General features: G+C 52.0%; 5 protein-coding genes across 5 annotated transcripts; 3 read left to right on the plus strand and 2 right to left on the minus strand.

Moving 5' to 3' along the window:
- Positions 1–3,179: 3,179 nt before the first annotated feature.
- Positions 3,180–4,269, plus strand: N7458_007251 (FYVE zinc finger domain-containing protein; the record flags this gene model as incomplete). Its single annotated transcript, XM_056910633.1, has 2 exons — positions 3,180–3,635; positions 3,868–4,269. The coding sequence occupies 2 exons, from the start codon at positions 3,180–3,182 to the stop codon at positions 4,267–4,269; spliced, it is 858 nt and encodes a 285-aa protein (XP_056766337.1).
- Positions 4,270–5,096: 827 nt separating this feature from the next.
- N7458_007252 (GNAT family N-acetyltransferase) lies at positions 5,097–5,882 on the minus strand (the record flags this gene model as incomplete). The annotated part of the gene is made up of 1 exon (XM_056910634.1): positions 5,097–5,882. The coding sequence occupies one exon, from the start codon at positions 5,880–5,882 to the stop codon at positions 5,097–5,099; it is 786 nt and encodes a 261-aa protein (XP_056766338.1).
- Positions 5,883–6,416: 534 nt separating this feature from the next.
- N7458_007253 (rRNA (cytosine-C5-)-methyltransferase RCM1) lies at positions 6,417–8,212 on the plus strand (the record flags this gene model as incomplete). Its single annotated transcript, XM_056910635.1, has 2 exons — positions 6,417–6,614; positions 6,692–8,212. 2 exons carry the CDS (start codon positions 6,417–6,419, stop codon positions 8,210–8,212), a joined length of 1,719 nt encoding a protein of 572 aa, XP_056766339.1.
- Positions 8,213–8,315: 103 nt separating this feature from the next.
- On the minus strand, positions 8,316–9,841 carry N7458_007254 (uncharacterized protein; the record flags this gene model as incomplete). The annotated part of the gene is made up of 5 exons (XM_056910636.1): positions 8,316–9,058; positions 9,117–9,293; positions 9,361–9,429; positions 9,519–9,641; positions 9,703–9,841. 5 exons carry the CDS (start codon positions 9,839–9,841, stop codon positions 8,316–8,318), a joined length of 1,251 nt encoding a protein of 416 aa, XP_056766340.1.
- Positions 9,842–12,002: 2,161 nt separating this feature from the next.
- N7458_007255 (GMC family oxidoreductase) lies at positions 12,003–14,380 on the plus strand (the record flags this gene model as incomplete). Its single annotated transcript, XM_056910637.1, has 3 exons — positions 12,003–12,376; positions 12,434–13,551; positions 13,608–14,380. 3 exons carry the CDS (start codon positions 12,003–12,005, stop codon positions 14,378–14,380), a joined length of 2,265 nt encoding a protein of 754 aa, XP_056766341.1.
- Positions 14,381–14,460: the final 80 nt, after the last annotated feature.

The following is a 14,460-nucleotide window of genomic DNA, read 5'->3' on the forward strand; positions in this document are numbered from 1 at the left end:
GCGGAGAATTTCCCCGTTATACCCACTGCCCGTTCCTACGGTCGCAGCGTCGTGAGCACGATAATGTCCAACGACCGAGTCAGGCGCAAAGAACATTCGGATGCTGCGTAACCATCCACTGACTATCGAAAGGCGGAAGCGCTGTCAGTAGAGTTAACTTTGTCTCAACCGTCACTCGGAGATTCTCCAACTCTAACTAGTGATTGGCACGTCATTATTGTCTTCCAGAGGCGTCGTTCAGGGCGCTAGTGAATCTTTTTTGATGATCTGCAGCATCATTGAATCATCATTCCTGTACTCCGTACAGTAGTATGAGATGCGACCTGCATGCCAAACACTATACGGACTTAGACTAGGTTGTACACAGGAGAAGCTGGTGGTCACGCTTAATGTCGGCAATTGAGGCATTGAGGCGAGAGATTTCAAGGAGGTTCATAATTTCATACGGAGTACGCGGAACAACAATAATGAACCATTCTCATGCATAGAGGAGACAGTCTACTACTTACTGTACTCCGTACTCATAAATGCGTAAACGCCCGCCGACTCCCGAGGAGGCGACTTCGGGCACGAGCCGAGGGAATAGCAGTTGGAAACATTCCAGATGATTGCCGGATTCGGGAGAGAACAGGTCCACCGATCGGAGGAGATGCATTGGTGGATAATGAACCTGCTCAAACTTGGGTGGCGGGCAAAGTGCTGATCCGCGCGGGCGGGTAGACAAGTGACACAGTGTGCTTTACATATTTTGCGCCAATCAGGAGCTCGTGGGTTGTCTTTGTTAGCGCGGTGGAAAGGGATCGTCCAGAGTCGAGACTCGAGAACTTCCTTTAGGCTTTGAGGAGGAGTCTCTTTGCTTGAGTTTTTCCCGAAAGAGGAACCGAACGGTGTGCTTCACAGTTCTTCGACGAGTGCCAAAGGGCTTTTCGAGGCTGGTAAGACTTTCCCCAAAGGCGACGGACCCGAGGATTCGGTATCCAATGATCTTTCTCTGATAAGCCAGAAACGCCACCAGCTGCCTGGACGGTGGGACGGGAAGGTGATTGGTGGCGCATGGTTGTGGGCTGCGCTTGGCACTTGGAAAGGTGGCACTAGCAAACCTTGTATGAATTCTTGTGAGGAAGTTGATTGGAGTCTCTGATCAGAGAGTGGATCCCAGTGGGATTCTCGCCGATTGTCAACCTCTCACCTTTTGGACTTCTCGGGCGGAACCCGCTCGAGGCCATCCACGCTGGGAGGGAGGATGTGGCCGCTGACATCGATGGCTGGGAGGTTTTGAATATCATAACATCATAGCATCATAACATTATACCTTTTATGCCTCCTCCTGCGGGGAAACTATCAACTGGTCGAAATGTATCGGTACTTGGGTATACCGAGAAGGATGGGCCACCGGTTAGGGTCGAGTCTCCCGATCGAGAGGATGGCACGAGCTCCTTCCGCGGAGGACGGCGGAGCTGGCGGGGCCAAGTGGAGCAGTCTGCAAATAACAGACTTACCGTACGTTGGCGCACTTACAGGATGTATGGTGGATCTCATTCTGAGATTCGAATCCATCAAATGATAATGATGCGACAGGACGGAAAAGACTGATAGTGTAAAACCAGTCTGCAAGTGCCAACATGCAGTACAGTATGAATGTGGAGTGCCGACTCAACGGGTCGCGGATCATACTTCGGGTATGGATCCTCCGTCAGTACTATAATAATACGATTCTGGATAGTAAGACGGATATCCCCGCCGCAAGGGAGAAGGGAGAGGATTTCGTTGGTTGGTGATGGATGGAGTAGACAGAGATATAGATCCTTGCACACATATGTGAGAGCATCTCTGAGAGCTGTGATGACTCGGGATCTCCCAGAACTGGCCAGTTCTCTCGTCGAAAAGAGCGGTCAGCAAGAGGAGGCGGTTTAGAAACAATCGGTGTGTCTCAAGTATGTATGTACTCTGGCTTGAGAGAGAGACGAGGGGAAGAGAATGTACCCCTTTGGAGGTGAATACGGGGATCGACTGGCCAGTTACTACTTTGTCTCTGCGTCAAGGATGCGAGAGTGACTACTCCGTACTGTAGTTCAAGTCGCCGGTTCGCTTCTCCGGATGTCGAGTCTTGCCTCTGATATATTAGCGAGGTCGTATAGACGGGAGGACACACCGGCAAAGGGCCGGATCTGTCACCGCGGGCCCGTGTCGTAGCGGGTAGTTGGAGGACCCAAGCGGGAAAGGAATAATCATTCATCTGGGTAGACGGTGGTAAGACGAAGAGATACTCTGGTAGATGAGGGAGTCGATAGAATCATGACATTTGATCATAAACATACGGTAGTGGTCCGGTCTATTGGATACATCCAAGTAGACAGTCTCCATCCATCCCATCCATCGTGGATGTACCGGTACATCTTCTTATCTCCCGATCATATCCCCCCCCTTTCTGGGTTCATCAGATGGGATTCTTTTCGAATGACACTGAATTCAACGTATCTTATTTGAATGCCCCTTTCCCCCGTTCAACGACCTCCCTTGTGGAATCCGCTATTCTTCTCTCGTCCTTGCCGTGATCGTCTTCCGCGCCATCTCGTTCTGCGCCTCCCATTATTCTTCGTCGTCGTCTCTTCCTTGCTCTCTCTCTCTCTCCACTTTTCCACCGAGTCTTCTGAAGGATACTACTCCACTTGCTTCAACGCTCCTGTCGCCCCTCCTCCGGACGTTCTCCACTCGGTCCATTCACCGCGCACCCGTTCGCCTTCGCCTCTCGCCTTCTCCACGGGACTGGACAACCTCCGAGACCCTGTCGTGTGCTCGTCCTCGCGGAGTCTCCTCGTCCGGATACTTCTGCCAATCTACGACGCGGCAAATCCAAGAAAGTGGACTCGATTATTATTATTATTATTATTATTGAATCCTCTGGCTCTGGATTTATTGGACTTACCTTCAGCCGACTGGTCACTGGTCCACTGATCACTTGTCCCGAACTCATCTCGCTCTCTCGCTCTCTTCTCCCTTTTATTACTTCTGTCGCCGACAAACCGTCTTGGGACTCGGCTCTCTCGCTCTCTCTTCCTCTCCCAACTTTTCCAAACTCAGTCCTCTCTCCTCCCTCCTCCTTCCTCTTCTTCCTTTCTTCCTCGCCCTCCCTCTCTCCCCTCTTCTCCTATCCCCAACACTCATCATCATCTTCCGAAATGGCAACTCACGTTATGACGGCCACGACCACCGCCCCCGCCCCGACCGGCACGGCCGCACCCGGCAACCACCAAATCTCCGTCTACGGCCAACCCTCACCCACCAACTCGTCCACTCCCACACCCGCGAATAACTCTCCCACTTCCCCGCGTCTCACCACCGCCGCCCTCCATCAGTTACCTCTTCAGTCCCGCCAGTTGCGTCCTCTCAAGGGCCCTCTCTACGTCCCGGCTGCACTGCGGCCCACCGAACGTCCTCAAAAGTCCTCGCCCATCACCCCTCCGCGCAGTGTGCACGGTTCTCTCGACAGCCTGAACGAAGACACCGAACCCATCAGTCGTCGCTCCACCATGGAGAGCAAGTCCAGCGGCATCAGCAAGGTCGCTGAGCACGAGTGGATGAAGACCGAGCACTTGGGCGTGGTTACGGGCATGCCAACCCGCGATCACTGGAAGGTGAGTGAAAACACGACCTCCTTGATTTGTTTTCTCGATCGTCTTGTCATATCCCCCTCTTTATATATATGACCGGGCTGGTGAGAATGGCGCCATTCGCAGTCGACGTGTCGCGCTCGTCATCGGAATGGCGTGCTCGCATGTTGACTGTGTCTGGCAATCGAAATCACATAAGCTGTCCCACCATGTTTTAACGGTCCTGTGCTAACCCTTTCTCTCCTCTCCGCTCCAGGCTGACGCTGCTTCTTCGAGCTGTGATTCGCCCACTTGCCGCTCTTCGTTCGGCCTCTTCACCCGCCGCCATCACTGCCGTCACTGCGGCCATGTCTTTTGCTACAACCACACCCCTCATCTCGTGCCTCTCGATCAGAATGCCCGCTTCCACCCCGATGGAGTTCTCTCGCGGGCTTGTGATCTCTGCTGGAGTGCCTACCAACGCTGGGAAGAGACTCGCACCGATCGCCTGAACAAGATTCAGAGCTCGATCGACGCCAAGAGCGACGAGGCCACTCAGCCCGCCGAGGATCTCGAGTCCAGTGATACTTCGGGCCGAGCGGCTCTCAAGGCTAACCTCGGCCAGACGGCCGACGTGGCTGCCAGTGTTCCCCGTGACTGGAACTGGAGCACCTTTTAAATTGACCGAATGAAGATTGTCTCTCATGATGGAGTTGACCTCCTTCATCTCGGGTCTCGCATACTGATCAGCGGGTCTGGCAATGGCATTCTCGACATACTTCACTTCTGATATCTCCGCCTTTTTTCATCTTTCTACATGGCCTCGATATTTTCTTCTTCTCTAATTTGCGACCATCGGATACGGAGTTTTCTACAGGCGTCCTGGGTTATGAACATCATGCGTGCTTTGTTTTTGCTTTCCATTTCTCTATTGTCCGTTCAAGACACCCTCCCTCCGGGGTAGCCGTGCTTGACACTTTGCATGATGTTTTTTTTAGACGGGATCAACGGTCTCTGGTTTCCTTGCGTGCTCCTGTTTCTTTTGCAGTGGCTTTTTCATGGTCTTTTTTTCTTCTCTCATGTTTGATCAGGATACCCCGCCACTTCTCTCGAGCGGCAATCTCGTTTCTGCTTTTTCTCTTCTTCCGTCCTTCCGCACTGGTGCCTGATCCTCAACTGCAACGCTAGACGGACACGACGTGGGCCTTCAACCCTCGGAATGAAATTCAACTTTTTTGACTAGTCCCGAATTTGTTTTTCTATTTGCTTTTTTGTTCTCTTCTCGTAAACCTTCGGTATGCAATTCATCTGTATAGGTGTATCTTATCTGATATGCACACTTTCCTGCACGCCACACCACATCGTTCATGCCTGTCTACGTCTATCACATCCATGGCCCAGCCCAGCCCACTTTCGTAGTACAGTATCGTTATGTCCCAATACTCTATAAACAATCCCTCGACTTTCCGTGGCCATGGCCATATCGGCCTCTATTTCAAGTGATGATTACAACTCCACCCGCCGAAACATCCCAACATGCTCAATCCCTTCCTCATCCCACCTCCCCAACCCCTCATCCGTCACAAACCCAAGCCCCCGATACATCCCTTCCACATCGACCTGCGCATGCACAAGTACCAATCCCCTCCACGAAGCAGGAGACCATCCCCCCTCAACCACCGTCGAGTTGAAATCGTCATTCGTCTGCGCTGGGCCCTGGGCCTGGGCCTGGGTTGCTAATTGCGCCGCCGCGGCATCAATCTCCCCCGCGTGTGTTGCGGCCCACGTCAATGCCGTCTCGACGAGACGTCGACCCAGCTTGTGGCCGCGGTACTCGGGGAGCACGGCGACGCGGGTGAGTTTTATACAAGGCTCATGGGTCCAGTCCCAGTCGGGAAGGTGTTTTGTTGCCGCGTCGTGCGGGTGTGTGAGGAGGGCGTGTGGTGGTTGCGGTGGGGGGACGAGACGGATGACTGCGACGGGGATGGATGATGCCGTTGAAGAAGAAGAAGAAGAAGAAGAAGAAGAAGAAGAAGTAGAGTCTTGTGCGTTGTTTGCTGCTCCTGTCCATGCGTAGATCACCCATTGCCAGCTTCGTGTGTCGTCGGCGTCGATTTCGGATTCGGGGGTGCAGTGCTGTTCGTCGACGAAGACGCGCATGCGGATTTGCATTGCATCGTTGAAGAGTGGGGGGTTGCTGGCGGCGGAGGGGTGGGTTGGGAGGTGGAGGGTGGTTGTTGGGCCTGGAGGGGGTTGAATGGCGATTGTGAAGGTAGGTTTTGAGGTTGTCATGATGGGTTGTTCTGCGATGGATGTTGGTTCTGCACGGTGTGTGGATATGGACACGATGTGTCTTGTGAAGAAGGGTTCCTGGCCACCAGATCGAAATAGGTTGGAGCTCTATGGGAGCTGGAGGTAACAGGGAAGTAGGTGGTAGGAGGTGGTGTCGCAGAATTGAGGTAGAGTTGCCGAGAGGAAGACATATATATAATCGGCATCTTAGACGCGGAGTATACATCCACTGACTCACCGATTGTCTGTCACTTTAAATGCTAAGCTAGGCATCTCATATTTCAATTGAAAATAAAGAGTAATAAAAAATCAGATAACCAGATCTTACAGCATCAGATACATTAGGCCATAGGTCTTCTTCTTACCTCGATCATCCATGTTGATAATGCTGAACTCGATGGCATACAAAAAGTCGACCCACAGGAATGCAAACAAGTCAAACAACCCACGATCTCCATCATTTCATCAAATTATCTTTCCATCTTTTCCGATTTTGAGAGATTGTGTAGCTCCACAGCATCGCATCAACCCTTCATGTCCCTCTACTTCGACGCGGTCGCAATCCTGACCGCGCCCTCAGCAGGAGGCTCCTTCAAATCCCGCATCTACAGCGCCCGCAATCTCCGCGCCTCTCCCGCCCAAATCTATGCCCTGATCACCGAGGCCTCCAAATGGGACCGCGTCCTGGCGGAGGTCATTGAAAATGCCGATATTCTCAGCGTCGAGCGCAAGGTGAGCATGCGCAATGCCCCAGGGGAATCTACATGTCATACTGACTGACTGACAAAGTACCCATGATTCTCGTGTAGTTGACTCCGCTTCTGGCTCTCCTCTTGGTCTATGACCATCTCCTCTCGAAGAAAGGCATTGCAGCGCCGGCGGCACACCCGATTCGTCAAGCGGTGGAGCGGCATAAAGTTCGTCTCAAGGCTGAATTTACCAAGGCTCGCGTGCGTCGGGGTTGTGCCTCGGTAGACCTGCTCAAGGCCGCGGTGCTGAGAGAGAAGCGCGAGGCAGATGGGACGGCCCATTTCGTTTATCCGCGCTGGGTGCGCGTGAATAATATCCGGAGTTCTCTCGATGATCAACTGCGCACTACATTCGCAGATTACGAGCGTGTAGATTCGCTTGCTGCACTTGCCCCGGCAGAGGATGATCGGACGAAGCGGAAGTTGTTGTACATGGATCCTAATATCCCCGATCTTGTGGCGGTGCCCTTTGGGGCGGATTTTACGTCGTCGCCTGCATACAAGAACGGGGAGATTATCTTACAGGATAAGGCGTCGTGCTTCCCCGCATATCTCTTGTTAGGTGATCGCGGGCCCAAGGATGCCTGGCAGGGGGACTTGGTGGATGGTTGTGCTGCTCCGGGAAACAAGACTACCCACATGGCATCGTTACTCGCCAAGCAGCAAAAGCAGCAAAATCCTCGGAAACAGATATTTTCTATGGATGCGTCTAAAGTGCGTTCTAAAACGCTGCAGAAGATGATCTCGCTAGCTGGGGCAGACCCTATGGTTACTGTGTTGCAGGGCCAGGACTTTCTGGCCTTGGACCCTATGGATTCACAGTTTGAGAATGTATCTGGTCTTCTACTTGATCCAAGTTGTTCGGGCAGTGGCATTGTGGGTCGAGATGATGTTCCCCAATTGACAGTTCCTCAACCTAAAGTGGTCAAGTCTTCCAAGCCCAACGGCAAGAAAAGGAAACGCGGCACCGAGGATCATGATGAGCCCGAGGAATCATCATCAAACGTGACGATGGGAGAGCCGAGTGCCGCCCCCTCGGATGAGAATGATATCCCAAGTGGCACAATTGACAATGATCGACTCACAAAGTTGTCGAATCTGCAGGCGCGCATCGTCGAGCATGCACTGAGATTTCCCAACGCAACCCACGCTACATACAGCACCTGCTCCATCCATCTGATCGAGAACGAGGCCGTAGTGGCCCGCCTCTTGGCATCGGACGTTGCTAGAGAGCGTGGTTGGCGACTGTTACGACGCGACGAGCAGCCAGAGGGCTTACGCCGGTGGAAGCATCGTGGCGTGCGTCGTGATCGAGACATGGAGACCGGCGTGGAGTCGGAGGAGAGCGAATCGGTTGCCGCACTTTCCGAGGAGGACCTCGAGGCTTGCCTGCGCTGTTGGTCCGGCGATGCTGAAGGGTTGGGAGGATTCTTTGTTGCTGGGTTTGTACGTGACTCGGAAGGCGTTGGTACAGAACCTGTCAAGAAGTCCCACGATGATCATGTTGCAGACGGTAATCCCGAAGATGATGCCGCTGATGACAGCGATGAGGATGAAGAGTGGGATGGCTTTTCCGATTAGAGATCGTGGGCAAGGTCGAAAACGCCTTGACCTGTATAATATCACACCTTGCATAGCAGTCGTGACACCTCTTCAGTTGACGTGTCCCCACTAGATAATATCTTCAGAGGAACTTTTGCTGTTGGTTTCGCACTCGCGCAGTCGTCCAGGTGTCCAACTTGACCGCGACCAGGACTGCCTCGTATGCGCCGTTATTGTCAGGCTCCACCAGTAGTCGCCATTGCCCTGTTCGAATCACGCATGGCTCATTGTAAGATGATTCAGATCCATCCGTACGGTGACGCTTGGCCGGCGGTAAATCATCATCCGTCTCTAAATCTGGTGCAAAATTCGCCGGGCAGGTGTAATTCGATTCACCGTCCACCACGATATCCGTGGCTTGTCCCCAGCGGACCTTGATAGGGATCGCGCCCAATTGCAAATTCGGAAGATTCATCCTCTTGGCCACTACTTGGAGCAAGCTCGCCATGCGAGACTTGGTTAATCCCACGAAATCGGCCCGGCGGATAGCTCGATTGACCATAGTAGAGGCGTCTGCAATTTCCAAGATCAAATCGGACGGGTTCTCGTCGACGAAGGGACGAGCGTATAGCACCGACCCAACGCCGGTTCGAGAAGTCGTATCCGGAGCGAAGTGAATACCGGACGGTCGTACATCTTCCAGGCGAATCACAATCTCCGAGCGTTGACGGAAAGGATTGTAACTGATGTGGTGGGGAATCAACTTCTGCTCCAGTCCGCGGAGATGGAAATAGCGACAATCGCGTAACAGCTCTGCACGATGATCGGCATTTCGAATATGCAGCGGGTATCCACGTAGCAGGTGAAGCAGTTCTGCAAACACGTCTGCAGACCGGTTGGGGACGCTCGGGGGCACGATAGCGGGGGGTCGAAGGAGACCAACGCGGTCCAGCCCGGGGAAGACCTCGGAGGGCGAGGCAAAAAAACGCGCCGAAACCAAGGGAAAAGAAGTTCGGGGAATCACCAGGGCCGGAGAAGATGTCACGAGGGATCTGAAAGTGGTGGTCGCCGATCTGGATGAAGATCTCGGACTCGAATAATTGGGACATTAACCGGGGCACTGTCGTTGGTCAGCATGGGGGAGGGTGGTCAGTCGCAAAATTGGGGCCATTGGGTGAATATCTGACAGGTGTAGAATTGCGCGTCGGCGAATAGCTTCACAAATTGGGCGCCATCTCGAGGCTGGACATGATATCCTGTATGACTGTTAGTAGTGGTCCATATATTGAGGGTGCAGGCTGTCGCATCTGCGCGTCTTGCCCTGCGCGTTGCTGTCTGTATGTACCTTGGAGATGGCGGGCTATGTCCTGAAAAGTTGCTGGGTCGCGATCAATGTAGAGAGTTCGAACATTGGAGGGATCGACCAGGCGCAATTGCTCCTCGAAGAAGCGGGAGAAGTAGGAGGGTGCTGCATGGAGAGTGACATGTTAACTTTCACGATCGTCGGAACGAGTTGGATCTCCACCGACCGTCCGAGGCAATGGAGGCTCCCGACAGGCGAAAGAGCTCGGAGCCAATCTGAATGGAGAAGACCTTGTCGGGGGGAAGGGTACAGGCTGGTGATTTGCCGGCGCTAGCAGGGGTGGAGGGATTGGATTCTCCTGCCATGGTGCAAGGTGCAGATGGAGGAGGTAGTAGTTGGGGGAGGTTGAGAAAGTATGAAGGGTGGAGGTGGTGGAGGTGGAGGTGGAGGTTGGCGGTGATTGAAGCTCAGCTAAGCGGCGACCGCGTCAGTGCACTCGGAGCTACATCGATAGCTTCCATAGTCATAGTTATGGACCTAGTAGATAGTGTTTGATGAGCATCAACAAGTTGCACTATCTACATAGTCACTATACTAAGGTACAAATCTGTATGATAAGTCTGGGAAATGCAAAATCTGCATCCTACCATACTACTTTTGATTGCTAATATCGTCACCAACTTGAATAATTCAAGTATTCAATTAATATAGATCTAAGTGTTTCCTTCTAAAATATTATTTTTATCTAATTATTTAGACATAAAGGCCTAATTTTTACGGTCGCATTCAGTTTTATCGAAATCTAAGTGGTAATCTTTAATTAGCGCTAAATAGGTATTTTTGTTAGTAACTAGGTAAAAATTTTTGAATATATAGAAAAGAAATCACTTAAATGTATACTAAGAAAGGTCGATCGTATTCTTATATGTTTAATCTCTGATTAGTAGCGGTTTAAGTTCTAGGTATAGATTAAATGCTATGTTATGAAGATATTTTGTTAGCATTCCCGTTCAAAATATATATCTTCGGAAAAAGGGGACTACTTTCCTACTATGTACCTGACATTAGAATATTTAGGTAGTGATTTTCTTGAGTAGAATAAAGATTTTAGATATTTAACAATCTTTTAAAGTACAAAAAACTATATAACTAGTATGTTATCAAAATATTGAATAATCAAAGCTTATATATGTTAGGTTTTGGTGTGGAATAGGCTTATTTCCCAGACTGTTGCGCTCTTAGTGTAGTAGTCGCTATACCTGCCTAGTCCTAGTCGGTAGTTAACATACAGTAACTTCTCCGTACAGTAGTTAGTAGCAGATGGCTAGATTAGGCACCTACTAAGTTCGGCTGGAAAACTCCGGTCCTGCAGGTCAGAAGGTCCAACTCTCGAACGGTGGAGATCTCATTGATTGACATTTTTGATTTCCATTCTAGTGATCATGATGTTATCACATACTTGACAGTAGTATATCCCGGGGGAATAGTTCCCTTTCGATGGGGTTCTTATGATCATCCGTCGTTTTCTTTCTTAATCCACTCTCCGTACTTTTCGCTAGACTTCCTCCTACCTGATACCGAAAGAAACATTAGATCTTTCCTGACGATGCCTTTTAAATAAGAACCAGTAATCTTTAGCTAGGATCGCTAGTATCGCTGTGAACTATACTCATCAAGGTGCTTCGATCATGTCATATATGAAACCATAACCAGGCCATCGGGACACCAGTTACTAGTCCTCCGAACAAAGTACTACCATCATCGATAGGTAGGTACCATCCTATCTATTGTAGTACTCCGTACTCGAAGAATAAATGACACGTCGGATAGATACTTCTCTTTTGAGGTACAAGGCAATCAACTTAAAATACGGGCTGATCTTTTCTATATCTCTCTCTCATCCACCGAATGAATGCACATGGCTGTGAATCTCGGCTGATTCAGGGAAATTTCGCCCGCACGAGCTTCTCCGAGAACCTGACGATCGCCTGCGACCGGAGCATCTTCACTGGTTCGACGCGTGGGAACTGACCCACTTGATGCCAAAAAAGACACTAAAAAAACTGGATCCCAAGCTCTCTGGTTTTCATGGCACTTTTCCAACTAACCGAGGCCCTACGCCCCCTCCCAGTCCCAATGTTAATCTTCACCGAACCCTTTACGCGCTTTGTTGGGAGAGGAGGAGACATGGCCTGGTCTGATTCTTCTCGATCACCCTCCCCATCCTTTCCCTCGTTCTTCTTCCGACACGTTTCATTAGTCCCGAGGCTCTGATCCCGAACCTCCGACCTGGGCACCGTGCGAACAGACTGTGGGGAAGACCAGCGTTGGTCCGTTGGCTCCGGAATCCGGGGTTATATCTGACCTCTCCACTCCCTGTCATTGTCATTATTATTATTACTCTTTCTTGCTTTTCCTCGCTGCAGTGCGGGTGCTCCGTCCATTCTGGTTTTGGACGTATAAGGATCTGTGAGACCCTGCATAGCGTGGCGGTTCGTGTTTGGGGGTTAAAGTTCTATCGTCAGCATGTCTGACCTGGTTGCCTCCGAATATACTCCGCTGGAGGTGCCTCTTCCTCCAGGCCCGGATACGTCGTTCTTTTCCGAGACGCAATGGACGACACTCTTTGCATTGGCAGATGCTATAATCCCGTCAATTCGGACGGCTGCTACCGTCAGATCATCAACCGACAAGGTCATTTCAACCGCAGAATGGGACTCGGCCGTGACCAAGCTGTCCTCGTTGATCCCCGGCCCTGAAGCCGTAAAGGTCGCGGCCATCTACTTGGAAGAAGATGTCTCGTCGAATCCTCTCTTCCGTGCATACGTGGAGCGCATTTTCGGGCATTATGTACACGAGGAAGGAAAGAGTGGCTTTGGGTTGATTATGAATGCTCTCAAGTATGGATTTTCCTTTTAGTTCGTTGTGTGCGATCGCAATCCTAACCTCGGAAATAGCACTCGAGCGGGCTCATTGATACTAACCGGGTCCACCACACCAATTCATCAACAGCCCGTGGCCTTCCGTGAAAAGGTCTTCCGTGGATGGGACACTTCCCGACTGCCCCCCCTCCGCGCGGTCTATCGCGGACTCTCGGCAATCGTCAAGAAGTCGTGGGTGATGGCGAGTCCGACCATGAATCAAGTTCTCGGAATTCCTCGCATTCCCGTGCATGGAAAGCCGACCGATGGCTTCCCGTATGAGTTCCTGCAGTTCCCTGCTGGAGATCAACCCGAGACGATTGAAACGGACGTGGTGATTGTCGGTAGCGGCTGCGGAGGCGCAGTAACTGCAAAGAACCTGGCCGAGGCCGGTCTTCGAGTGCTCGTAGTTGAAAAGTCATACTCTTACTCCAGCAAGTCGTTCCCCATGACGCCGAACGAGGCATATGTGAATATGTTTGAGAACGCGGGAGCCACTATTAGTGAGGATGGAACGATGGCTGTCCTGGCAGGCTCAACGTGGGGCGGTGGTGGTACGGTCAACTGGTCTGCTGCCCTTCAGACGCAGGCATATGTTCGTCAAGAATGGGCCGATACTGGCCTGCCCTTCTTCACCTCACTCGAGTTCCAGCGAAGTTTGGACCGTGTCTGTGACCGGATGGGAGTCAACATCGAGCATGTTGAGCACAACCGACAGAACAACGTCATCTTGGAAGGCGCACGCAAGCTCGGCTATGCGGCCAAGGCAGTGCCGCAGAATACCGGCAACAGCGAGCACTATTGCGGCTACTGCACGCTGGGCTGCCATTCGGCCGGTAAGAAAGGCCCCACGGAGACATTCCTCGCCGACGCAGCCAAGGCGGGTGCAGTCTTCATCGAAGGATTCAAGGCGGATAAGGTGAAATTTGACGGGAAGACCCAAAATGGGAAGCGGGTTGCGGTCGGTGTGGAAGGTACTTGGACTTCGCGCGATTCGTATCTCGGCATCAGTGGCGATGGCGCCGTGCAACGCAAGTTGATCATCAAGGCGAAGAAGGTGGTGGTCTCGTCGGGTACCTTGCAGAGCCCTCTTTTGCTGCTGCGGAGTGGCATCAAGAATTCTCAGATTGGAAAGAATTTGCATTTGCATCCAGGTAAGCCAGGTCCATCATACCTCTGGTATATCTCTCAAACTCATGTTTTTGAACAGTCATGGGCGGTGGTGCCGTATTTGACGACTCTGTTCGCCCGTGGGAAGGTGGCGCGTTGACAACCGTGGTCAACGAGTTCGAGGACCTGGATGGACACGGTCACGGCGTGAAGATTGAAGCCGTGTCGATGATGCCATCCGTATATATTCCGGTCTTCCCCTGGCGAGACGGTCTGGACTATAAGCTCTGGGCTGCGGGCATGAGTCGCAGCACCAGCTTCATCACGTTGACCAAGGACCGTGATGGTGGTCGGGTCTTCCCCGACCCGGTGGATGGTCGGCCTCGTATTGATTATACCGTCTCGCCCTTCGATCGGCGCCATATCGTGGAGGGCATCATCGCCGCCGCGAAGATCGCCTATATCTCCGGTGCGAAGGAGTTCCACACGACTTATCGTGATATCCCGCCTTTCATCCGCCCTGACGCGTCGAACCCGGATGCTCCAGAGGGCACCAATGATGTTGCTCTGCAGAATTGGATCGCCGAGCTGCGTCGCAAGTCCCCCTTGAACCCCGAACGGGGCCTGTTCGCCAGTGCGCATCAGATGGGAACGTGTCGCATGGGCAAGACTCCCAAGACTAGCGTGGTGGACCCGGACTGCCAAGTTTGGGGAACAGATGGCTTGTACGTTGTTGATGCGTCGGTCTTCCCCAGCGCCAGTGGTGTTAACCCGATGGTCACCAACATGGCTATTGCCGATTGGGCCAGCCGAAATGTCGCTCGGGCATTGGGTAAGCCTCGAAGCGAGCGGAACGGTATGGCTCGCCTGTGAGAGAGAGCAGGCTATATATACTCATATCTTGATTCTATACCTTTATACCCATATCCCTTCTCATGTTCATGTTGAAAGAT

This window comes from Penicillium daleae, assembly GCF_028827525.1.
Source record: "Penicillium daleae strain IBT 16125 chromosome Unknown utg000006l_segment0_segment0, whole genome shotgun sequence".
NCBI lineage: Eukaryota > Fungi > Ascomycota > Eurotiomycetes > Eurotiales > Aspergillaceae > Penicillium > Penicillium daleae.